Source organism: Trichoplusia ni, chromosome 3 (genome assembly GCF_003590095.1).
Source record: "Trichoplusia ni isolate ovarian cell line Hi5 chromosome 3, tn1, whole genome shotgun sequence".
Classification (NCBI taxonomy): domain Eukaryota; kingdom Metazoa; phylum Arthropoda; class Insecta; order Lepidoptera; family Noctuidae; genus Trichoplusia; species Trichoplusia ni.
In genome coordinates, this window is record NC_039480.1 from 20,381,087 (window position 1) to 20,407,053 (window position 25,967).

At 37.6% G+C, this 25,967-nt stretch overlaps 3 protein-coding genes across 4 annotated transcripts; 1 reads left to right on the top strand and 2 right to left on the bottom strand.

Moving 5' to 3' along the window:
• Window positions 1–951: 951 nt before the first annotated feature.
• LOC113492362 lies at window positions 952–12,253 on the bottom strand. Its single transcript, XM_026869837.1, has 6 exons — window positions 11,990–12,253; window positions 10,634–10,714; window positions 8,975–9,183; window positions 4,271–4,456; window positions 3,227–3,398; window positions 952–2,482 (listed from the first exon to the last, which is right to left on the bottom strand). The coding sequence occupies exons 2-6, from the start codon at window positions 10,712–10,714 to the stop codon at window positions 971–973; spliced, it is 2,160 nt and encodes a 719-aa protein (XP_026725638.1). The 5' UTR covers window positions 11,990–12,253; the 3' UTR covers window positions 952–970.
• A 166-nt stretch (window positions 12,254–12,419) lies between these two features.
• Window positions 12,420–18,481, top strand: LOC113492364. Of its 2 annotated transcripts, none has more exons than XM_026869841.1 (7): window positions 12,420–12,695; window positions 13,158–13,355; window positions 14,064–14,207; window positions 15,899–15,962; window positions 16,951–17,037; window positions 17,664–17,738; window positions 18,227–18,481. In XM_026869841.1, exons 2-7 carry the CDS (start codon window positions 13,164–13,166, stop codon window positions 18,439–18,441), a joined length of 777 nt encoding a protein of 258 aa, XP_026725642.1. In that variant the 5' UTR covers window positions 12,420–12,695; window positions 13,158–13,163; the 3' UTR covers window positions 18,442–18,481. The 2 variants fall into 2 exon arrangements, with proteins under 2 accessions (XP_026725642.1, XP_026725641.1); XM_026869840.1 differs by having other exon boundaries at window positions 12,421–12,687.
• Window positions 18,482–20,475: 1,994 nt separating this feature from the next.
• LOC113492368 (serine hydrolase-like protein 2) lies at window positions 20,476–25,510 on the bottom strand. Its single transcript, XM_026869849.1, has 8 exons — window positions 25,391–25,510; window positions 25,222–25,301; window positions 23,995–24,111; window positions 23,635–23,787; window positions 22,941–23,040; window positions 22,199–22,286; window positions 21,450–21,550; window positions 20,476–21,081 (listed from the first exon to the last, which is right to left on the bottom strand). The coding sequence occupies exons 2-8, from the start codon at window positions 25,274–25,276 to the stop codon at window positions 20,772–20,774; spliced, it is 924 nt and encodes a 307-aa protein (XP_026725650.1). The 5' UTR covers window positions 25,277–25,301; window positions 25,391–25,510; the 3' UTR covers window positions 20,476–20,771.
• Between the last annotated feature and the right edge of the window lie 457 nt (window positions 25,511–25,967).

Here is a 25,967-nt window from a genome sequence, read left to right on the forward strand (position 1 = left end):
CCTTAGTCGAATACTCTATAGTGAAGCGAACAATTACCACCAATAATCACATCTAAATTATTTCTGAATTAGTAACATAAAGCATACAATGGGCAAGACGACAGTAAGACGGAATATTAAAATATCGTGTTTAACTGATAAAATATTGTGTATGTATTGTGGAAAAAATCTCCATTTTAAGATTTAAGACGAGATTATTATTTTATTTTAGAAAATAAAATTACAAAATACTGCCATCCGCCATGCTTTTTAAAACGCTAATCAAAGTGTGTTACGTCAGCCCTCAGTAAATACTGTCGCTGTCACCGAATTTATTTCGAGTTTCGACTACAACTGTTTAGAAGTTTGCTGAGGGTTGACGTCACAGCAATGTCAACGCCGGTGACTGCGTTTTGGCGCGCATAAATGAACGTTTCATTAAACTTTAATTTTTTCAATTATTATTTTATGAATTACAGAAATATTATATTTTAAAACACATTTTCGAAAATTGTCGTCTTGCCCATTGGTTAACACAATTTTAAACGAGGGCTTTGATTTGACGAGTTTGTTTTGAAACTGGGAGTCTTGTGCATGTGACTTGAATATTTGTGGAACACCCAGCAATACAAGGATAGTAAGAAGACTTTGCAATGTCAGTCAAGGACGTGCGAGAGCGGGACAGCTGTAGCGACATCTCTTTAGGCTGGCCTGTTGGTCTAGTGCTAAGTGGCCCTGACTGCTGTACCGAAGGCCGTGGGTTCGATTCCCAACCAGGACAAATGTTTTTGTGTCTGGGTGTAATTTATCTACAGTATTGCATATTTAGAAATATATAAGTATGTTTATCAGTTGTCTAGTACTCATAACACAAGCTCTGCTTAATTTGAGACTAGATGGCGTTGTGTGAAAGTTGTGGAATATTATATTATTTCTTTTCTATAAAGCCTGTGTTTCAAGTAAAAGCAAATATTAAAGTTTTTTTGATATTTCATGCATCTTCGTCATTCCCGCTATCCGTCGAAACCTCTCCGTCACCAATAAAAACTTCTTCATCAGCAATATAATTAGGATTTTTTCTGTTAATCTGTAGCACAGACGCCATAGCCAAGCCCGTCCCGAAAGAATACTCTATGGGCTTCGATCTCTCGTCTACATTGTCTGTGCCTTTCGCCGGTCTATGGTTGGGATGGTTCTTTTTTCTGGCCGCGCGATGACGGCGGACATCTTTGAGTAGTTCCATTTCATTTTCTTTGTGAAATTCTAAATCACTTTCTGACGTAGATGGCGTTAGTTCAAGGTCTTTTCTTGTGAATCGTATTTCGTTGTTGATTTGGTTTGTTTTGCTGGCTTCGGCGGTTTCGGCGACGTCGGCGGCTTCGGCGTCGCTCCCTTCCGATAGCCCGCTAGAGTCTGTTTCCCGTTTGGCTGTCTGCACGCGTTTGTACCACTTTGTAATACAATTATTCGGGTTGATTGTCAAAAGTTTGCTTTTCACATTCAATTTCGCATTTGCTTCGTAAACCTCGCCTTTAATGTCATTTTCGTGATAATATTTAGCTATTTTAAATGTATATTTCTTAGTTTTAGTTTTTACTTTTTTAGTTGTAAGACTAATTTTCTTTTTCTTAGGTATATCCTTCCTTATTTTACATATATAACCTTTTTTCTCGATGAATTCTTCGAGATCTATCTGTCTCGGGAACTCGGGTATGTCTTTCAGCTCCGGCATCGTCTTTGCCAGAGCTTGCCTCTCTCTTTCCCTCATAACATCTTCTCTCTTCCCCAACTTCCTTTTCAGTTCGCACAGAACTACTTTCGTTGCATCCTTTTCTTTTTTACCAGGCGCTGTTGTTACATCCGCTGGCTGTATACAATCGTCGTCGTCATCAGTTCTCACGAAATAAAAAACTTCATCTCTGCACTCTGGTTCTCGGTCTTCTATTTTCAAAATTCCCGCGGTTTCGACCATAACCTCTTTGTCTTCAAACTCTTTATGGGTTACGTTCTTATTTTGAATTTTCTTCAACCTCAACTGCGAATTCTGTACGGTTTTCAAACAGTCAGTGAGACTATCTATAATATCGTCTATATCTCGATTTAGGACCTCCAAATCGATTTCCTGCTTATTCATAGCACAGGAATCGAGAAAAACGTCTAAACAATTGGATTTATTTAGCGCTAGTTTCAATTCTAGACAGGATTTCGCGATCCCTGTGTGCACTTCGGAATAAATCCAGTTATCATTGAATGCTGTACCTAATTTTTTATTGTCACTGTCTTTGGTGCCAGAGTTTTTGAGCAAACGATACATTCTTTCAAGAGAATCATAATTGAGTTGGAATTCTTGTGTGAGGTGAGGGATGACGACTGTGTGAAGCCAATATATTCTTTCGTTGTGATTCTTATAGCACCTCTGCGCTTGTACCGAGGGGACATAGTGGGCCATGGCGATGTGTTTAAGTAACGTCGATTGGACGACCAGAAAGGCGTGGTGGATTTTCTGAAAATACAAATATTTAAGATGATTAGAATACCTTTTTCTTTTGTTATTCATATTCATATTCATATTATTTATTTGCATTCCACAAAGTTTACACAGATGTTACAAAATGGGTTAGAGCATTTGCGGACCTTGTAGGGGCACAGCAAATTAATCTTATACCTAAAATTATTTAAATAACATATATATCTTACATTAAATAGGTATCTTACTTAAAAATAAACAGGAACATAGGACTTAATCTAAACAGTAAATAAACAGGTAGTATCAGTATTAAAAACATAAAATAATTACTAAAATATCTATGTGTGAAGTGTTTCATGTAATTTTTGGTATGTTATGTACTATATTATTATCATTCATGTATTCATTTATCGAGTAATAGTTTTTATTGATGAGAATGTCTTTAAGTGCGCGTTAATGCGGGAGAATCCTCATGGACACCCAATCCCGCGGGGGAGGAGATGGGTAGTGTCAGACTTTTACTGACGATGATAATGATTTCTATAATAACTATCGTGAGACTGATTAATTATTAAATGATTCAACGGTTTACTCACGAGCATTTATCGATTCTTTCGTCAGTTCGATTCGCTCGCCCGCCGCGTCAGCTCATGATTAAGGACTCCGGTTGTGTCCGAAACTAGTCGGGCACCCCCGATAAATACGCGCGAGTAAACCGTTGCATCATTTAATGATGATTGTGGTGATGGTGATGGTGTGTAGTCAGTAATCCTGTCATACCATAAGGTTATCGCTGTTCTGTTCCTGCACGGCGTCCCAGGCTACGTCGGCCCGCAGCCAGGGCGCGTTCCCCAGCAGCGCGGAGCTCGCGCGCGACAGCAGCAGCGACAGCGCGCCCTGCTGCCGGCACAGCAACACGCGGGTCGACTCGATCACAGAGCATAGCGACCCGCTGGACACACAAATGCCATTATGACATCATAATTATACTATATAAATGTATAATAGAGAATTAATATAACACAAGAAGGGCTAGAGAACATATCTTATACTAATATATAACGCTGAAGAGTTTGTTTTTTTGTTTGAACGCGCTAATCTCAGGAGCTACTGGTTCAAATTGAAAAATTCTTTTTGTGTTCAATAGACCATTCATCGAGGAAGGATTTAGACTCTATAACATGACGTTGTAACTAAAAGGGGCGAAGATGTAATGGAAAATGTGGCAAAAACGGGGGAAAATATTCATCTTCGAGGCTTCCGTTCAAAAATTCCTAACTTATAACGTCCCGGGCAGCAGCTAGTATTTAATAAAAGAGATATGTTAAGAGAGGAAAATAAAATGAGTATGTGCTGAAGAAGAAGTTAAGGGAAGAATAGCTTTTAAGGGAGCATAGCATTAAATTAAAGAAAGCATTACGCTTTCTGGAGGAATCGAGGATCGAACCCGCGACACGACGTGCACAGTGGGTTTGGCTTGGTGACCTCAACCACTCGGCTATCCGTGCAGTCAAGCGTACGTATCCATTATAATACAATAAACTACAAGACGGACACTGGAAAGAAATGTCATCATCCCTATTCCTTGTTAGGCCAAAGTCAGCACACTATGGGAGGCAGCGGATGGACGGCGACGCCGTGGGAGGCCTAGGAAGCGGTGGCGAAACGATCTTAACGCTTACCGCGCGGGCTGGCTCCATGTGGCTCAGGACAGAGAATCGTGGAAGGATTTGGGGGAAGCCTTTGCACAGCAGTGGAACACAGTGGGCTAGCCAAAAAAAATTGTCATCATCTCTATTCCTTTTCCTCTGAGATAGAACTTACATTTGAGCATGGAGTGCGGCATACTCTTTCAGACAGGCGGCGGTCCTCCTCGCCAGCGCGAGGTACTCCCTCATGATGGCCAGCAGCGGGGGCAGGGCGCCGCGGCAGCGACTGCGGTGGTACCAGCGGAACAGGCCCGGCACGGACAGGTAGGCGGCCAGCTTCAGCAGGGCTACACGGTTGGCACTGTACAACAATATCTATACTAATATACACGGTGATTTTTTAGTCGTCTTACAAAAGGAGCCCAGTTCATGTATCCGACGTAAAATACCCCGATTATAGTAGCCCGACATAGGCGCGATTATTATTTTTTTATCATCAACTAACATAATAAGTACGAAGAAAAATTAAACAAGAGAAATCTGAAAATACTCTTAGAAATGATAAAAACGCCGCCGCCCGCGCCCCTCACCATTGTTACAAGGCTCGGACCGCGCTCGCAACAGAGCTCTGTTTCTAAAGAACTACGAATTGCATCATAATATTGAATAAAAATTGCATTTTAGATTTATTCAAATCTTATAAATACCTATTTTTTTTATCATGAACGTGTTTTAGTCATTGGATACATGAACTGGGCTGCTTTTGTAAGACGACTAAAAAATCACGGTGTATAAAGCTGAAGAGTTTGTTTGAACGCGCTAATCTCAGGAACTACTGGTTCAAATTGAAAAAATATTTTTGTGTTGAATAGACCATTCATCGATGAAGGTTTTAGGCTATATACCATCACGCTGCGACTAATAGGGGCGAAGATACAATGGAAAATTTGGATAAAACAGGGCTGGTATAAATCATAACTTATATCTCCTAACCACGCGGACGCAGTCGCGGGCAACAGCTAGTATTATTTACGCGAGAGTATCTCTGTCTGTCTCGCTTTCAAATTTGGTACACAGATAGTCAGGAGCCTGAGAAAGGATATATGCTACTTTTTAGTCAACTGTTTTTTGACACAAATATTGTTTACTTAAAAAAATTGAGAAACACTGCGCGCTGTAAACTGAAGTCCACGCTGACGGAGTCGCGAGCAACAGCTATTAAACTAAATGCCTTACGGGATCAGAAAGTATAATAAGAGAGAAATTACGCACAACGGGCCGACTTGGAGCCTACGTGCGGAAATAGGAGCCCATCACCAGTTAGAGAGAAATTAATCTTATACTAATACAAATTCGTACGGCTTGTCCGAGCGCGATCCGAGCGGAGTCCGAACTGCGCGCGAGGATTACGACGCGAGAGTGACGCGCCTGTATACAAAGATACTTGTCTCACTAACTAAACGTTGTGACAAGTCTAGGGAGAACGAAAAGAATGATCTGAATAAACTATCATCATCATCATCCATGGTCTCTAACGCCTGTGAAGGATGACTTTGGCACTTGCGCTGATGGCTAACAAGGCCTATACGGGAGCGACAACGCCGGTCGCAATGTCATCATCGGCCTAGCCTTTTCCTAACTATGTTGGGGTTGGCCTCCAGTCTAACCAGGTTCAGCTAAGTAACAGTGTTTTACAAGGAGCGACTATCTGACCTATCAATATATATCCCTACTTCTCTACTAATATTATAAATGCGAAAGTAAATCTGTCTGTCTGTTACGCTTTCACGTCTAAACCACTGAACCAATTTTAATGAAATTTTTATAGTTTTTATCCCGGACTTTTGAAGAGTTCTCTTGGAAACGCCATATAACCGACATCAACGCGGGCGAAAAAGCTAGTAATATATATACATATATAGATATCAATATATATACATATATATATATCAGCCTATCTGACCTCCTCAACCCAGTTATCTGGGCAACACGATACCCCTTGGTAAGACAGGTTGTCAGACTTTTCAAGCTTCTGACTACCTGTAACGAATGTAATGAAAATTGCTTTAATGACACTTCGTATTCATTGTAAATAGCAGAATCGGGGCCCAGATCGAACAAGGCAATTATCATGAGCAACTATCCTATCTGACCTATGTTATAATATTTGCCTCCATTTTTCGCTGTTAGAATATACTATACCAGTAATAAAATGACTGCACGTGTTAGCCGAGGGGTTCATGTTATCAGTGATTCATACGTGAATAATGAATCATACTCGCGCCTTTGTGCATGTTTGTAAAACCCCGCGACACAAGGACTAAGTCCTTATTGCGGATGTCGTTAAAAAAAAAAAAAAACAATACAAACCATTACCAATATAGAATAAAAATGAACGCTGACATATTACCTAGCATTTGCAAAAGCGTTTTTTTTTTCATAACCATATCAACCGAGATCCATTTCATACAATAATCTGTGTATCTGTGTACCGAATGCGCCAGGCTGAAATAAATACTCTGACATCGCATAGGAACGATTGACTGTGAAGGGATAGTTATATAAGTATCTTTGGATACAGGCGCGACTCTCTCGGGGCGTAGTTGTCGCGTGCAGCGCGGACTCCGCGGCGGGATCGCGCTCCGACAAGCCGTAAGGGAGGCGACCGCGGCGGTACGCGGCCACCCAATCTGTTTTAGCGTCACAATTCATGTGCAATGGCGCTTTTAATACCGCTGAATCGATGGACATATTATAAATCTTCAGAGCTCTTGAATCTTGAAAGTTTTCTTCAGTGTTCTTTCTTCTAGTCCTGTGGCCCGCCGTCTGCGCTGGCACAGCAAACAAGTCCGATATTTATACGGAATCGTATAACGAAATCAAGGGCTTCTGATTGGTCGGCCATTCAGAGCGCTCTTATTTAAACCAATAGCAATGGGGGCGGTGCCGATCTAGACACGCGGTAGAGTGTCGAGGCAAGTTCAAGTCAGAGATAGCGAGAAGCACCGTGTCTAATATTACACCAACCATTTAGAGCCAAGTTGACTTCTGATAAATCAAAAACTATTTCACATTTGTATGACAAGTATGAGAACAAGCCAAGTCAGACTTTGCTATAATATATTGTCTTAAGTTATAAGAAGAAATTATATTTTATGACTGACCATTGAACTTGGCACCCATTTACATCTCACTTCTTGTGCCGTTGAAGATATTTTTTTGCAACTATAAATTGATGCAATTAAAAAAAATGTCTCTTTATAGCTGAACTGAGTGATATGGATTTCTTTTTATTTTTTTTCCCTGACCTGTTATCACTTGGCCTTTCATCCGCTCTCAGATTATCGTTGAGTTTTGGGACACCCTGTATAATAAAGAGGAGAACCATCCCCCTTCACACGACGCAGGCGAGCAAAAAATCTATAAGGTCGTTCATGTAATAAATATTTATTTCTACTCAATACACATCATACAATAAGGACACTTGATAAGCAGTGTGATGTCACACACGCGATACGTCACGCCGGCCGCGCGTTTACCGATAACTGCAGTGCACTAGTCTATCGCATCGGGCGAATAGAACGCATATGATATTAATATGTACATCTAATATATAATCTAATACATAAAATTCCCGTGTCACGATGTTAGTTACCGTACTCCTTCGAAACGGCTTAACCGATTTTTATAAAATTTTGTATACATATTGGGTAGGTCTGAGAATAGAACAACATCTATTTTTCATACCCCTAACTGATAAGGGTTGCTCACACTAAAAAAATATTCGGCAAAACAGCGTTTGCTGGGTCAGCTAGTATATATTTATTGCAATTTTTAAATTAAGTTGTTTACCCTGTTGGTCTGTCTAATGCTTCATTTTTGAGGGTTTTTCTTTAAAGTTATATATATTAATTTCGATTTCTTATTGTTAAAATGTAATCTCTTAGCCGCACTAAGGGCATAAACTGCGTTACGCGTGTGTACGCACGTGAGCACGTCGCGGGCCACGCTTCTGGTGCACGCACGTGAGCACGTTCGCGTGCTTATGCGCGGGCATCGGCGCGTGCATCCGCGTAACGCAGTTTTCTCAGTACAATTTTGACGTTGGAGGTGTACAGTCGAGTAATTATGGATAAATTAATGTTGTATTATTTATCAAGACGACGGCGACGACGATTATTTCGCTTGATTGGTCCCATATGGCAGGACGACACTGAACTTCAACAATTACCCTTTCTGTATCAAAATTTGTAATTTTTTGTTATGGGCCGGGCACGCGCGTGCGGTCGGTTCGAGATAGCGCTGTCAACTGAACAAGCACGCGCGTGCACCCGCTAGCGGGCTTCGCGCGTGGACCCGTCCAACGTGATGCGTGATCACGTCGCGTGCATGCGTGCCCCATTGCACGGAAGTATCACGCGACGGGCTCACGAGCGTGTGCACGCGCATGGGCACGCGCGGGTCGTTTTTGTATGGACACGCGAGAGGCACGCTTAACGCAGTTTATGCCCTAAGAGTTTACATTTTCGGTGCAAACATTGTAAAGAAAAATAGAATAAAAAAAATGAATTTTACTTTTGATCATACTTTGTAACACGCCTTTTTGCTATTGCTTAAGCCGTAACGCGTTTTTGATTGATTTTATTTTGAAACTACCTTTTGACAAAATAAAAAAGAAATTTAAAAATCCGGGTGGTACAGAAACGCGACTGTTGCATTGTCGTCCAGTTACCAAAGAGTTTTTGATAAGATTTGGATGTTTAACAAGACAAAACTAAAATATTATATGTATCTAAAATACACAAGCATGAAACTCTATTTACCCCGTTTTAAGATACCCAAAAAGGGCAATTTAAAACACCCTCTATCCAGAGCTTACCTTCTAGGCGGGAAAGCGAGCACGCAGGCGGTGACCCCGGCCACCGAGGCGACCTTCTCCCCGAGGGTCAGCCAGCCGGTGCGGCCGCCGCCCGCCGCCAGCCACACCGCCTCCGGCGCCGGGGACTCCTGCTCCACATCGATACTGTCCTCACGAAACAGGAGCCCGCTCTCCAGGATCCAGACTATGTTGTCTCGGCTGTACAGCAGCTACAATTTTAGTTCGTTTTATTTCATTAAACATTAAAATTAAACTAGTTTTACGGATTTTATCACGGTTTAATTTTAGATTTTAGTTCCCGACGTTTCGACACCTTTGCAGGTATCATGGTCACGGGCGTTCGTCTTGACAGAAGATGTTGCTAGTTCTACCTTCATATTTTAATTAATTAGTTGTTGTCCGACATACGCAGTATGAGCTCAAAGTGTCTTGAGCTCTATTAAAATCTAAAATAAATACCGCGATAAAATCCGTAAAAGTAGCTTCATTTCAATGTCTAACACTCGCGTAAACCTAAGAAACCACTATTAAAAAAATAGATTTAAAGTTTTTAAATGTCAATCCATAGGGACTACATGAAATATGAATTAACAGTCTCCCGATGTCACCCATTATCACTTGTTTTTTGCGCAGTTATCAGCGCCTCTGAAATGTTTGTGACGTGGAATTATATTTCATAACAAATTTTTCACTTATTTCGCACCAGGCGGCAGCACTGGTGCAGACCTGCACGTACGCTTAAATACGACAGAACTTTACCCGACCGAGAACCGTTTAACATTTCTGCTATTTTTAAGCATAATTCAGTAGATATTAACTTGTTTTTATTTGTATTATTTAAAGATAAATAAAGTTCCACATTTAGAAAACGGTTGGAACATTGTATATAATATATCTGAGCACAGAAAACTTTAAAAATGTTTTCCCATACAAAAGTTTGATGCGATCTGATTGGCTAATGCTAATTAGATTAGTGCCGTGTGCAGACTCGGCGCCCTCTGATTGGCCAGGCTAATGTATAAATTGAAAATGGTTTTCTGAGGTTGGGGCAGTCCGAATCCAGGCAAAGAAGAAGACTAATAATGAATCAAGCTCGAAATCTGAAGAAGCGTTTCACTCGAACCCATCGCATACAGTCCACTACTGTATTATATTTTACTGATAAAAAAAATACATTTTTTTTAATAATTAGAGATGTAAATTGCTGCATAATTTAATAATAAATATACAAATGCAGACAACATCACATACATTGTTCTGAACCCAAAGTAAGTTGCTAAAGCCCATGTGTTATGGAATTCGGATACAACAAAGGTACCACAAACACCCAAACACGAGACATTGTAGAAATGTGTATTTTTACATTGACCCGACTGGGGATCGAACAAGGGACCTCAGAGCTAGTGACACCTTGAAAACGGTATGTAACGCACTCAACCACGGAGGTCGTCATTTCAATTAATTAAAACCACCTTGTTATGTAAGCAAATATAGAATAGAATAGAATATTGTTTATTGTACACCACATAAGTATACAATGGGCAGTCTTATCACTAAGAGCAATATTTTACAAACAACTATTGGTCAGACTTCATAAGGAAGGAGCAACATTCATATAGACAGTCTATTATAAATCTAATTGTTATAATTTTTACTTACCATGTTAGGCCTGAATTTCATGGCAATCCATTTCCTGGACAACATAGGCGGACTAAAATCTTGTTTCATAGACAATGCCATCTGAAATAAATTAAGCATTTGGTTGAGAACTAATACTACTAATATTATAATCATAAATGTTTGTATGTATCGACATTTGATTCTCTTTCACTAAAAAACTGAACCAGAACCACTGAACAGATTAAAACAATACATGGTACACAGATAGTTAATAAACACGATTAACACATAGGCTAGTTTTTATCCCAGACTTTTGAAGAGTTCTCTAGGAAACGCGATATAACCGACCTCAACGAGGGTTAGGCCTTGGGCGAAAAGCTAGTATTTATTTATTTATTTATTTATTTATTTATTTGGATTTCCAACAAGAATAACATAATACAAGCATACTTACATGTGTAGCATATTAAACAATACTCTATGCTTTCTTATTTATAGGAAATCACATCATGCGAAAGACATAGTCGAACACAATTAGAATTTCAATTAGAATTGAAATAAACTTATGTTAGAGTTTACAAAAATAATTAATTAAATAAAGTAAAATTAAAATTAGAATAACAAGTTAAAAATAATTATAATAATCACAATTTAAATATAATAAATTATAATAAATATAATAAATTATAATTTAATTATATTTAAACATAATTTAAATATAATGTGTTTAAAAAGGTGGCAGTATTTCATTCAGCAATCAAGTGAACTAAAAATTATCCTACAACCAGACTGATTGCATACATATAAGTAATGGAATTCAATCCTTGTTGTATGAAACCTAAAACCTTGTACATCTTCAATCCTTGTACAAATCTAAATAAATAGCCATTTATAATAACTAAAGCATTTAAATAAACCTTATAAACACTACGGTAAAACGGGGTGAATAGAGTTTCAAGGGGTGAATAGAGAATAGTGTTTTTTAGGGGGTTACATGAATATTTTCCTACATTAAAATGCTTAGACACAGTTACATTATGAAATACTTGTGAGTTTGCGTATAATCTTTATGTTTTGTCTAGTTAAACGTCCAAATTTTAATAAAAACTCTGTTTCTATCCACCCCAAAAAACCCTCTATTCACCCCGTTTTACGGTACGCTTTATTTTAACAGATGTAAAACAGAAGGAAATCTTTTGAAAAGTAGTTTGTGATAGCAAAAGTTACCTCCAAAAAGGTTTTTTAACTAGCTACAGTAAATCTTTATATAGAAAAAATAATAATATATTTTTATGTGGTTTTCACTAGTAGTCACAAATAAAATCTTAAATAGAAGAGGCATAGAGAGCCGAGGAAATCAAAATATATAGCGAACTTGTCACCGGTATAGGTTACCTTTTTGGAACAACGGCTTCAAATTGTGGAAAGGAACAATATCATATTCAATATTATTATCATTAAGTATATTTATAAAGTTGAAGAGTTATATAATGGTATTTAACATTTATTTTTACATTTTATGCATTTCACGAATTTATTTTACTTGTTATGACACATTCGTTGTGTTTACGGAGCTCGCGTTGCGTATAAGAACGCAACCAAAATAATTGTTTCCATTACATTTACAGAACCTCATAAAGTTAACTAATAATTATAAGACAACAATAATAATTGGAAGTAAAACTAGTTGTTTTATATAGAATAAACAATACCCGATACTAAAAAATGTCTGTAGATAACTCAAAGTAACGTTCTTCGCAAACGAAATATGACAAATTGACAAATAGCAATGAGATTTCGTTCACTTTCACAGTTTCACTACGTGTGTGCATTGCGTTTGCATTTGCAAATCGATTGTGATATCGCATTTGTGAGTTCCTCAGCGTTGTATTTAAGAACACATATTATGTTTTAAACCAGTTTTCAATATTTAAGTTATCAATCAACAAAACTGGCGTGTATGTCGCGCAATCATCGTACGATCGGTATCGCAATCTAAAAATCGTCTGCCGATGGCTAGTTGCTAGTATGCAGTTATCGCTGCGATGCTAGCGCTCGGAACAACATAGTAGCAATTATTGTAACCAGAATAGGTAATAAGGTTTGTTTGTATTATTTTTGACAAACTCTTCGGCATTTTTCATGCGTATTGATTTTAAACAACAAAATATGGCTGTGGACGAATCGATGATTTTCGGCATAAAAATGTAGCCTGCTTTTTATGCTTTTTGTAGCATGTAAAGTACTTGAATAAAATAATAGTAGTTTATTTACTTTTTTATCGATACTACTTTAGGTCACAAGTTATTTTTTTTATATAAATACCATTTAGTTCATATTTATTAAATGAGAAAGGCACATTTGTCTGTGTAATCGATCTTTTTTTCGCGCCTCTTTTTTTTAAATAAGCTTTCGTGGTGGGAAAATTCGATAAAGATCGACGTATATCGTATCGATATTTACCTACCTGCAAAGCAAAAACTTGATGTTTGCTAAAAAGTCTGAAATGAAACTGTTTTCTCTCTATTTTTCTTCTATCTAACTAAAAAATTACGTATTTCAGTAAAATATGGAGCACAGAGTATCAAACGCACAGCTAGACGAACTCCTTGAATATCTAGCTGAGCATTCCGGCCTGGTCTCCGGGGAATGTCGTGGTACACGGTCTAAGGAAATAGTCGACAAACAATGGAACGATTTAGCCAAAAAACTTAATTCGTACGAAACTGGCTCGTCTAAGTCTGGTGAGCGATGGAAAAAGGTAAAATATACAATAGATAATATTGGAGAGTCTTTTTGTAATACGGAAATAACTGATTTTACTATGTGCGTGATCTATATGCACCAAAATTATTGTCAATATGTGTCTGTCGGTCTGTTACGACTACTCTCTGAAATGGCTGGACCGATTTTGACGAGTTTTATTGGCACCAATTGGGGTCCATTGAGGTCATCATGCCAAAGCCACTGAGCGCGTCGTGTCGCGGGTTCGATCACCGCGTAGCGCAAGCATTTGTAATCCACGACTGCTTGTTCCGAGTCTGGGTGTCTTTGTGACCGTGATTTATATGTTTGTGAAACCCCCGCGACAAAAGCATTACATTCCTCACTGCAGGAGTCGTATATTTACTCTAAAGTATACTCCACCTGTAACTATAGTTACCGGCACGGATCTTGAGCGCTCGGCGAGAGAGTGGGGATCACTTTGCGCATCGTAAAATAAAACGCCAATCAAATGTGCGTACTCGTCGTCTTGTGATGCATGCAACTGCAGCAAAGAACGAATTTCAACCAATCACGAGTGACGGCTATGACGCGATGCGCTGCGGGACAATCACTGCACTTTAGTACGCCCCGCGCCATTCTTCATACGTCAAAAGGGACCCAAAAAATCACTTCTGCGCAGGTGAAGGTCAGCGCTCAAGATCCGTGCCGGTAACTATACCTAGACTTATATATTTTGTTTCAGTACTGGGCAGATTTAAAACATAAAAGCAAAACGAGATTGGCACGATGGAAGCAGGCCTCCTTAGACGGAACAAACAACCAAGACTTGTCAGATGTTGACAAGAAGGTGTTGGCCATCATCGGAGAGCGAGGACCACCTGTATTTGTAAGTTTAGTCATATTCCACAATATTCCACAACTTTCACACAGCGCCATCTAGTCTCAAACTAAGCAAACAAAGCTTGTATTATAGGTACAGGCTAGACAACTGATAAACATACTTATATATTTCTAAATATGTACATATTATATGCAATATTATAGATAAATTACACCCAGACACAGAACAAATGATCATGCTCATCACACAAACATTTGTCCTGAGTGGGAATCGAACCCACGACCTCCGGTATAGCAGTCAGGGCCACTCACCACTAGACCAACAGGCCAAACATATCCACATCACGATTTTTAGAGAAAACTGAACTAAAAAATAGAAAATAAATTTAAATTAAGAAAATAGTGTTAAAAATTTCAATGAATATAAATTAATAATAGTAAAAAATAATAGTTAATAATAGTAAATGAGTAAAAAAAAAAATTAAAAAAAAGCGTGGGTTGCATGGTGTCAATGGTTATATGTAGATATTTTATTGACAGATATGAGTAGAGTGATTATCATTTCGATAATATCTTAAAAAGCACCCCACGCTTTTTACAAAGTTTGAACGAAATCTGGCCGTTTAAATTGGGTCAAAATCGCGCCCAAAGAAGTCGGTTACAAACATACAGGTGAAGCTAATAAAAAGCGTGTAATGAGGTTCTGAGTTTGATCTGTGAGTATGTATGTAGGTATGTGTGTATGAAGGTTTTTAGTTACTAGAGGTATCCTCATGGACACCTGCCTCCTCGGGGGAGGGAACGGGTAGTGTCAGACTCTTATGGCCGCGACGACGGACTTTCCTCCTCGGTGTAGAAAAGAATATAGGTACTCCGCGGATAAAAAGTTCGCCGCGAATTAACAGCGAGCTCAACGCACGCAGCGTCCGATCATATGTTGCCCGAAACAAGGCGAAGCAACGCAGACTAAAGGCTTCCATGTGCGTTGCTTCGCCAAGTCACAAGAGTGCTATTTCTTTCGGGGACTCCCCCGTACCAGTGCCGTATTATCCATAAGGCACTTTAGGCCAGTGCCTCTGCCACTCCCGATTTTTTTTAAAGCCCAAATTATTGGTAGGCATCTAAAAGCTCGATTATTTTTTCACGAATGAAAATAATTTGGACCAAGGGGGCCTCCATTCCTTTGTTGCCCCGGGGCCCATAAAACCGGCCCTGCCCCGTACTTTGGTCCGGTCCGCTCCCGGCATGCCCTCAATTATTCGGGCGACGTTTTGTACGCGGTACTTTTAATCCCCCGTTTGCTTTACTCGATGCAGTTGTAAGCGATCTGTTTTAGCGAATTGAAAAATTTAAAACCCCCGACCTAATTAGAAACATGAAAATAATGAGAATGATGCTTGCAAGTAAACTGAGCTTGTTACATTCCTATCACATCTAACAAACGACCTAAACTGATTTCCGCTAAACAGCCAAGAACACTCTCGACTGATATACCTTTAAAACAAAAAAAAACCGCATTAAAATCTACGCCAACCGCATTAAGCTACGATGCCACAGACAGACACATACACACACACGTCAAACTTATAACACCCCTTCGTTTTTGCGTCGGGGGTTAAAAAGTACGCGGACAAAAATCCCTCGTCTGCACATACTAAGGGTATGTGCAGACGAGGGATTTTTGTCTACGCTGTCTGTCTGTCTACGCTGATTAAGATATAATCATTTTGTTTTCAGGAATCGCATCCAGTAGTCTACGGGTCGTCAGAACATAATCTAATGACTTCAGATGTCGTTATAGGTAAGTATTTAATTTATAACAGGTTAAATTACCAAAAGCATTAATATAATATTCGACAACTTTCACACAGCGCCATCTAGTCTGAAACTAAGCAAAGGTTGTATTATGTACTAGACAACTGATAAACATACTTATACATATATTCCTAATATTTGTACGCCGGAAACGGTAGAATATTATGGAGCGAAATTTTTGTAACATCTTAATGACTATATTCTTACAAATAAATATATCTTTATCTTAAATGACGGGCCTGTTGGTCTAGTGGTTAGTGACACTGACTACTATACCGGAGGTCGTGGGTTCGATTCCCACCCAGGACAAATATTTTTGATGAGCACGATATTTTTTTCTGTGTCTGGGTGTAATTTATCTATATTATGTATGTATTTAGAAATATATAAGAATAAGAATCATTTATTTGCGATAAACATGTGTATACATACATACACACGCAGGTGCATGCATGTAGGATGACATTACATTAGGTATGTGCTTAAAAACATGTTTGCCACTTGCCATGGCATGCAAATATTTGTATACAAAAAAAAAGAATTATAATAATTATGAATCTACAAAATTTTAAGTAATATAAATATAAAAAGAAAAATTAAACATTTACTTAATCAAATATTTTTTCATCCAGAAACTCTTTAACATTACACATGTTTATTAGTTGTCTAGTACATAATACAACCTTTGCTTAGTTTGAGACTAGATGGCGTTGGGTGAAAGTTGTTGAATATTTTATTATATTGTATAATAATGAGTTGACGCTGAATCCAACTGGATCCTGACATAGAAGGGCAATCCCTATGAAGACGCGCGAGTATTCAATAATTCTGTTTTAGATCCCACTGCTGGGCAGAGGTCACCTTTCTCTTCCAAACCTCCCCATCTTTTGCGATTTCTGTCCAGGGGTGTGATGATTCAGTCAACTTGAATTGAATATAATTAATAGAAGAAATACAATGTTTTTTTTTTTCAGAAAAATCAGAATTACTATCACCATCAAATTCTGTCGCCAGTTTAGAATCGAATGATGGACAAGAGGAAACCAGTTCAATACATGCAGGTGATTATCACAATAATATCTTTATCTTAAAAGAAAAACAACTCTTGCCATACAGGAACCCCCCCCCCCCTTTTTACTATTTCTATTTAATTTCGTTACGGGTTCCAAGGCAGTTAATTGTTGAAATGAAAATACTTTTACGGATTTTATCGCGGTTTAATTTTAGATTTTAGTTCCCGACGTTTCGACACCTTTGCAGGTGTCATGGTTACGGGCAGCTAAAATCTAAAATTAAACCGCGATAAAATCCGTAAAAGTAGTTTCAATTCAATGTCTAACATTCGCGTAAACCTAAGAAACCACGGTTAATTGTTTCCCCCTGGGGCACACCAAACTTAAGTGTTTCGGTGGTTTTCGTTGGTTTCATTGTAGATCCTGGCTTACAGGAGTTGCAATGAAGTACATGAGTGGCGGGCTAAGTCCCAAAAATAAAAATAAAAAACATTCAAGTCTCATGCACAAAGACACTCAGATTTCAGACAAGCATTCGTTTGTCCTACGGGGATCGAACCCGCGACACTTTGCGCTCAGTAGGTTTAGCTTGGTGACCTCTACCTCTCGAAAATGAAAAATGGAATAAAAAATGTTATGTCAAACTACTTAAAACATTATTATTTGTTTCTTAGAGAGTACCAAAGCGACCCGGTCTAGCAGAACGAGACCGCGACTAAGACTCAAAAGATGCAGATCAACTATATCTAGTAAGTAAATCCTTACTTATATTATAAACTAGCTGTTGCCCGCGACTTCGTCCGCGTGGTTAGAAGATATAAGCTATGATTTATACCTGCCCTATTTTTTTTCACATTTTCCATTGTATCTTCGCTCCTATTAGTCGCAGCGTGATGGTATAGTGACATAGCCTAAAACCTTCCTCAATGAATGGTCTATTCGACACAAAAATATTTTTCAATTTGATCCAGTAGTTCCTGAGATTAGCGCGTTCTAGTGAGAATAAAATTTAAAAGCACTTAAGATGACGAAATCTATGGCAGTGGAGGCTAGTAACAACACTTGCTACTAAGTGACATCACACGAGATTATAAATCACTGTATCCTTTTCATTTTTTGTTTATGAAATAAAATAAAAAATACGTATCCACTATTTTATTGGAAATCTATCTTACAAACTAAACAGTTTTTTGTTAAATACTCTTAAATCAACTTTCAAATTGCTGTTTTGTTTCAGGGCCACCGCAAACAAGTCCTGTTCCAAAATGGGTGATAGAATTAGAAAGGAACAGGGTTCACGCGGAGAACAAGATGGCGGACGCGGCCTTGTTAATGGTTAACGCGGCAAACAAGATCGCTGACGCGGCGCTCAGACAGACTGACGTCATGAACAAGGTTGTAGAGGTTGTGGGGCAGTTGTCCGCCATGCTGCCCAGGAATAATAACCAGTAGGATAGGAATAAAGTTTATACGAATGTTGATTTGTTGTTGAGAAGTTGTTTTATTAAGTTTAACCTTATCCTTACTTTTTTAATACACAAATGTGAATGTAAGTTTGTTTGTTACGTTTTCACGCGAAAACTACTCAACCGATCATCGTGAAACTTCGTTCACATATTCTTGGAGGTATTAGGAGTAACATAGGATACTTTTTATTAAGAAAAAAAAAATATATTTTCAACGCCATCTAGCGGTTCACTAATGAAGTTCCAAACCTGAGTAGGTACTGTAATACCGTTGCACTGTTTTACCGACGGTCACGCGGACGGAGTCGCGGGCAACAGGTAGTAAATATATATGATTTCGCCCGCGTCGAGGTCGGTTATATCGCGTTTCCAACAGAACTCTTCAAAATCCGGGATAGTAACTATCCTATGTTCTTTCTCAAGGTCAACTCTATATCTGTACCAAATTTCATTAAAATCGGTTCAGTGGTTTAGACGTGAAAGCGTAACAGACAAACAGACAGACAGAGTTACTTTCACATTTATAATATTAGTAAGGATTGATCTCGATGGGGTGCAGTTGGGCAGACCTGTGGACGAATATGGGGTGATGATGATGATGATATAAGAGAGGTAGGATAAAAAATCCCCGCAACACAAGGATTAAATTCCTTAAGGCGAGAGTATCCATCCAATTATTCCTTTCTAATACGTTGTATATAATAGCGTGTCTTTGAAGACTAACTATATAATACTAGCTTTGCCCGCGACTTCGTCCGCGTGGTTAGAAGATATAAGTTAGAATTTTTGAACGGAAGCCCTCGAAGATGAATATTTTTCCCCGTTTTTTTCACATTTTCCATTGTATCTTCGCTCCTATTAGTCGCGGCGTGATGTTATATAGCCTAAAACCTTCCTCGATGAATGGTCTATTCAACACAAAAAATTCATATTGAGCCATTAGTTTCTGAGATTAGCGCGTTTAAACAAACAAACTCTTCAGCTTTATATATTAGTATAGATTAGCAATAAAAAACATGATTTTTTTGATAACTTTATTGTACCTATAACAATTTAAACCTGTACATCCACCAATTTGTCACATATATGTATAAGTTCAGTGAAAACACTGCTTTATAAAACATTATAAGTATAAAACATTTCACTCATTTATATTTAACATATATTTTATACCTTAAGTACAAAGAAATGCAATAATAAGTAGAAATATATAGAGGAAGGGAATGTAGAGTGTTTTTTTAATACTTAATTATACTAAGGCCAACGAGACGAGATAAAAAACGTAAACAAGCGGACCGCTACTGAGTTACATTGCGATAGCGAGGGATTAATATCCCTGTCCTTATCACTCGTACGCGCATGAGGCGTGAGTTGTTCGATGACAGCTGTCGTTATGTGTTTCGTGGTACAAGAGAGCAGTCAGTACGGCAGTTGTCAACATTTGGTCCGTCATGTTGTGAACAAGTTCATTCCTTCATTTTTGTCAAGATTGGAACTTTATAATATTTTATTCTAATAAAAATGTTATGAACATCTGAAAATTTGTTTACATTCTTTATCTCGTCTGGTTGGCCTTACTATAGACAATAATATTTTCTTGTAGTTGTTTTTAGGATAATTGCGTTAAACATATTTCTATTAATAAATATAACACACATATATTGAATCACCTTTACCAAAAAATTATAAAAAAACCTTAACTACTTAATGTTCATAATTCCTTCGACTTTTATTTACAAATATTTGTTTTAGAACTAATTTAATTGACTTTATTTTGTATTAAGTAACTTTATTTATTTTCCTATTATCAATTACAACAAAATCACTTGATATGTCATTTCAGAGGGCATGGTGGGGGTCTATTTCTCTAGACCACAATAAAATTAAAAGAAATTAAAAAATGCTTGACACAATCTTGCATAGAGTAATAAATATATATACATCTAGGCCTAAATTGTAGTTTAAACAAAGCAATAAGGCCTCGAAGCAAGGGGTCAGACCCGACAATCCGTAGACCTAGACAGTATTAAGAGTGTGTTCTATGGGTTTCCTTGTTATTTTGACTATGCTTTTCATATATAGATAAATGCTCAAATCTTCTTTACATGGGCAAATGTCTGTGCCCAATAGTAGGATTTATATAAGTTGGACATTAGACATTGAAATATAAAAAACTTAAAACAACCTCTTTGCTTGCAACTCATTCTTAACTGTCAAATGTCAAGTCTTATTTTTAAATTCTTGTGCCAGACCAACACTAAACAACCAAGAAAGACAATATTTTCAATATATATTTCTAAGTTAAAAAAATCTTAATCATAATTTAGCTTTATTATCGAGACCCTCTAATCCAAACAGCAGAAACTGCCCAACAAAGGTAGCTATATTCTCTGGACTGCTGATATGAGCATCATGGCCGCCTATAATTTCCCTATACCTGAGGTTTTTGGCGGGATATTGTGTCTCGTCGAGTAAGAAGGTTGTGTTTCTAAACAGCTGTGCGTCTAGAGACTCCTTGGACACTATAGATAGTATGGGCGTCTTAACGTTGGTGTATAGTCTACGAATATGTTCTGGCGAGTAAGCTGGCGCCATCAACCGCTTCATTCGGAGGTCGTAAGTGTACCTGTAAGTTATAATAAGGTGGTCAAATAAAGTGAGCGGACAGCGCCATCTAGTTGCAGTATTGGTGTTTCTTTTTGGCTAATGACATTATTCAAAAAGTCTCATATCTCAGAGGTTTTGGCTTCGACTCCTACCCAGGACAATTTTTTGATGATCACGATAATTATGTCTGTGTCTAGATGCAATCTATCTATTTTAATATCTATTTAGAACTACGAATCTCGAAAAAAGAATACGAGTATCTACCACTTGTCTAGTACTCATAATACAAGCTTTTGACACTAGATGGCGTTATGTGAAAGTAGTGTAATACTATTATCAAAGGTTTTATCGTCAACAGTAGGACATGAAGTCATATTAGATGGTTACCTGATGTGTCCCTCGCCGGCTGGCTCCGTCAGTCTCTCCAGTACGGCGGAGGCCTGCTCCGCGGACAGAGTGGGGCGGTTCTCACGTAGCGTCTTAAGAGCCTATGGGGCAAAGATACATATAATAAAAATAAATTATAGCTTTAAAAAATCTAAAATCCCACGTTTTTAAATGTCAATACATTGAATTTTTATCCAAATCGGTCCAGCCGTTTTTATAGTTGTAGATTGCATTGTTATCGGGTTTGAAGTTAGCATGAAAATTTCAGTCTGCTAGCTTATCGAGAAGTGCCTCAAAATTAACTTGCAAAAAATATTAATGATATGAAATGAAAACTTTTGATTATTTTGATCGTTGATTCGTTATTAACTTCGTTTCACTTCGACAATTACATAACTGAGCTCGTGGCTAAGCTATAACCGCATATGAGAATCGATCACATATGCGGTTAAGCTACGCATGACGCGGTTGGTCCGTAGACGGGTGACCATCTTTGTCATAACGAGTTCCTCCGTGTTTCGGAAGGCACGTTAAATTGTGGTTCCCGGTTGTTACTCCTACATCTTTGACAGTCGTTACAGGTATTCAGAAGCTTGAAAGTCTGAGAACCAGTCTAACCAAGGGGTATCGTTTGCCTGTAACTGGGTTGAGGAGGTCAGATAGGTAGTCGCTCCTTGTAAAACACTGGTACTTAGCTGAATCCCCGACATAGTTGGGAAAAGGCTAGGCCGATGATGAACATAACTAACCTCGGTCCACTTAATCCTCGGCGCCTTCCCTTTGGGCGCGTTAAACTTCTCGTAATTCTCAAAGAACTCTGTGAAACATGTTCTGTACCTGTAATGTGAAAAGGGTTTTGATAATAAATAGTAGATATATCAATATTTCACTATATTTACACAACGCCATCTAGTATCAAACTAAGCAAAGCTTGTATTATGAGTACTAGATAAGTGCTAGATAAGTGATTAACATACTTATATATTTCTGAATAGCGGCGGCCTCTCCCATTGCGAGGCCCCGAGCGAGCGAGGTCTTAAGATCATTGCTACTTCAAAAAATCAACGAGCTTTTTTTTTTAGATAGTCATACTTATGAATTAGTTAACTAACTAACTTTATTTGAATTTGCCGTTACAAGTGTTAAATAAACTTCAAAAATTTTAGGGGCGTGAGGCCCCTCCGACCTCTAGGCCTCGAGCGATTGCCCTGTTCGCCACCCCTTAAGGCCGCCACTGATTATATAGATACACAAAGACAACCGCACTAACTGCTGGATGGCGATTCCTTCACCATTTGTCAGTGGGGTCTTAGATTAATAAATTAGGAAGCACATAACTTTGAAACTACAAGACCACCACTTACAGGGATATGAAAATTTATAACATTCGGTTCTCAGAACTCTGCATAAAAAAATCATAAAAATCGGTCGAGCCGTTTCGGAGGAGTACGGTAACAAACATTATGACATGTGGTCTTTATCTATGCTTACCATAAGGTGAAGTTTTCTGGTTCAATAGCTGTGAAGTTGATAGCGTCAAGGTCTACGAGCCGGTCTATCTCGTCTGGGTAACACAGGTTGTACAGCTTACCTGGAATATTATATACAATACATAGGAGTTTTTTTAAAGCACTCGTAAATAAATAAATGCGGACAACATCTAGCTACGTCAATATGGGTCCGATATCTAAGCAATTTTGAACTGTGTCGTCATTGCATTAGATTATAATTATGTATATTAGATAAAGCAGCAATAATCATGTTTGAAACAAAACTTTGCAATTAGGTATCCTATTTTATATTTTCAAAATTATCTTCCGAACCGTTTCGTTTCTAAAATGTCAATCAGCCAGACAGTCACTTGGAAATGATGCTATCTATACTAAAAACATAAAAGCAAGAGTTAAATTTTTAAACTGAAATTTGAGACAGAAACAACACCAAGATTGTGTGACCTTTTAAATAATAATAAAAAATAAATGCGGACAACATTACATACATTGTTCTGAACCCAAGTAAGTTGCTAAGCTAAAAATTTACATTTCTACATTGTCTCTGGTCTGTGTGTTTGTGGTACCTTCGTTGTATCTGAATTCCATAACACAAGTGCTTTAGCAACTTACTTTGGGTTCAGAACAATGTATGTGATGTTGTCCGCATTTATTTATTTATTTAGTTGCCTTACCCAAGTAAGCCCCGGAAGAGTGACCAATATAAATGAACTTGTTCCAGCGGAAGTGCGTGACGACGGCGTGCAGCGAGTACACCAGGTCGAACACGCTGACCATGAGCCCGGGGAGGAACCGGTCCGACTTGCCGTTACCGGGGAGGTCTAAAGCTAAAGAAGAAGGGAGATACAAAGATATATTTAAAAAAAAACGACTCCCGATTTAAGGAATTTTATCCTTGTGTCCAGTGGGGGGGTGGCAAACAGGGCAATCGCCCAGGGCCTCGCGAATTACATATCTTACACGATCATCACACAACCTTCACCCTTAATATTCTTACTATTATTTAGTAATTATTATTTTCAAAATATATTTACCGATATAGTAAAAGTTCTTTGGCAGTAAGCTGACGAGTGGTCTGAAGCTTACTGCAGAGTCAATACTGCCGTGGCATAGCAACACCGGTGGGTCCGTGCAGTTACCCCATGCTATTACTGAAAATCATATTAATATTTTAATGGTATTCCTTATATTAAAAAGTATACTTATTAATTACAACAATATAAACTTAAATTAATAAATTAAAAAATCTAAATACCCATGTTTTTAAATGTCAAATCTTATCAAAAATTGCATTGTCATCAGGCTTGAAGCAAACCAAAGGCTCAAAATTGAGTTTCAAAAATCCAACCGGAATGACAAACAAACAAACATGCAAACAAGAAAGTGAGTTCATAAAAACGTGGAAAAGTAGTGTCTAACCAGCAACCGGAACAGGGAAAAAGCTTCCAGTGGTTAGATCATCAAGAGGAACCTCCTTCTCTTCCAGGAAGCCTTAATTAATAATTATACCTTTTTTTTCTTATTTAAAAATGTTTTTTTTTTAAATAAAACTTTTGGTATTTAATCCTCATGTCACTGGGTCACAAACATTGAAGTCACATGCACAAAGACACCCAGGCTGAGGACAAGCACTCATGGATCACCGAGTGCTTGTCCTACACAGGGATTGAACCTATGACATATCTCACTCAGTGGGTTTGGTGTCAGACCTCTATTTTTGAGGTAAGACAATTGTGAGAACTGTTTCCTCTATTATTGTTAAGGTTGATTGTTGCATGATATTAATGTCACAATAAATAAACCTCTTTCTTTTTATTTGATATCAAACTTGCAACAATCTGTTCCTAAGCAGAGATTTAGATAATAAACATTTATTTTTAAGCTTTTGTTAACTTGAAATTATATTAAAAGTTGCTTGCATACACCATCCCAACTTTTTTGTTAAGTAGTGTTTTTTTAATCATGCATTATTTCTCTCATAGCAATAACAATACAAGGCTTTTTAAAGTAATTATGTATTATAATAAGTTTCATCTCCTTATCTTAACATCCTCAGAAATTACAATAGTCGTTACTAATTTACTATTCTAGATCAATTTCGTACGCTTTTTATCTGCCGCCATAAACGTTGATAAAGAATAAGTTATAAATATTTTAAATATGCAATAAATTTAGATCAAAGTTCAATCTGCATATTTATAATGTTAATTTGCATAAAATGTATTAGTTAAGTATAAAGTTATAAATGTCAGTGTACTTACTTGCTATCCTGCCCCACGGAGCTTCTATATACCACTCTTTTTCCAATAAACTCATTATTTTGTATTATGGTACCACTTTTCTGAAAAATCAAGGTTGTTTTTTAAGTATACATCTAAAACAGTCTCCTAAAAAAGATATATTATGCCAAAAAATGTGAAGTTAACTTACAGTATTTTCGTAAACTTTGAAGCCACTTATTTTCTTTTACTATAAATAAACGAAAGTCGAGTCTACAATAAGAGCAGCTGACAGTCGGAGGCACAGAAAATGACTGACAGATCTAGTGACGTTACTGTCATTTTACGTCTTGTTATCAATTGTTATAGTGACGTGATTGATATCAGAAATACTTTTTAAAAATAATAATAGAATACTCCTATTATTTTATGAGCGGTTTTGATACATAAAAAAATCTAGGAATTATGTAATATAAGAAATGTTTACGATGAAAATACGATACACCAAAAATAATAATAAAATGGAATTTAGTAGTATTCGTAGAGAGAATAAAGAATATACTATTAAAAAAGTTTATTATTTTGCTTGAGTTGACAAAGTATTTGTCACTTCATATCCTTTGGAAACACCTATTGCATACGACACTTACACTCGGGATATTATCAAAGTTTATCAGTTTTATCTGAATTTTATCTTCCACACGCGATACATGTAAATTGATTGTTATTATACAAATTATATAATCAATTAATAACTTCGTTGTTTCCAGACAGTTGAATGAATTATT

Excerpts from the sequence above, each read along its gene's own strand:
- LOC113492362 (XM_026869837.1), bottom strand. The coding sequence starts at position 10,714 with ATGGCATTGTCTATGAAACAAGATTTTAGTCCGCCTATGTTGTCCAGG. Across the intron at positions 4,457-8,974 it reads CTCGCTTTCCCGCCTAGAAG|TGCCAACCGTGTAGCCCTGC; the intron begins GTAAGCTCTGGA and ends ATTGTTGTACAG. Across the intron at positions 3,399-4,270 it reads GCCGCACTCCATGCTCAAAT|CGGGTCGCTATGCTCTGTGA; the intron begins GTAAGTTCTATC and ends TTGTGTGTCCAG.
- LOC113492364 (XM_026869841.1), top strand. The coding sequence starts at position 13,164 with ATGGAGCACAGAGTATCAAACGCACAGCTAGACGAACTCCTTGAATAT. Across the intron at positions 14,208-15,898 it reads AGCGAGGACCACCTGTATTT|GAATCGCATCCAGTAGTCTA; the intron begins GTAAGTTTAGTC and ends TTTTGTTTTCAG. Across the intron at positions 17,739-18,226 it reads ATGCAGATCAACTATATCTA|GGCCACCGCAAACAAGTCCT; the intron begins GTAAGTAAATCC and ends GTTTTGTTTCAG.
- LOC113492368 (XM_026869849.1), bottom strand. The coding sequence starts at position 25,276 with ATGAGTTTATTGGAAAAAGAGTGGTATATAGAAGCTCCGTGGGGCAGG. Across the intron at positions 22,287-22,940 it reads CCAGAAAACTTCACCTTATG|GTACAGAACATGTTTCACAG; the intron begins GTAAGCATAGAT and ends TTCACATTACAG. Across the intron at positions 21,082-21,449 it reads GCCGGCGAGGGACACATCAG|GTACACTTACGACCTCCGAA; the intron begins GTAACCATCTAA and ends TATAACTTACAG.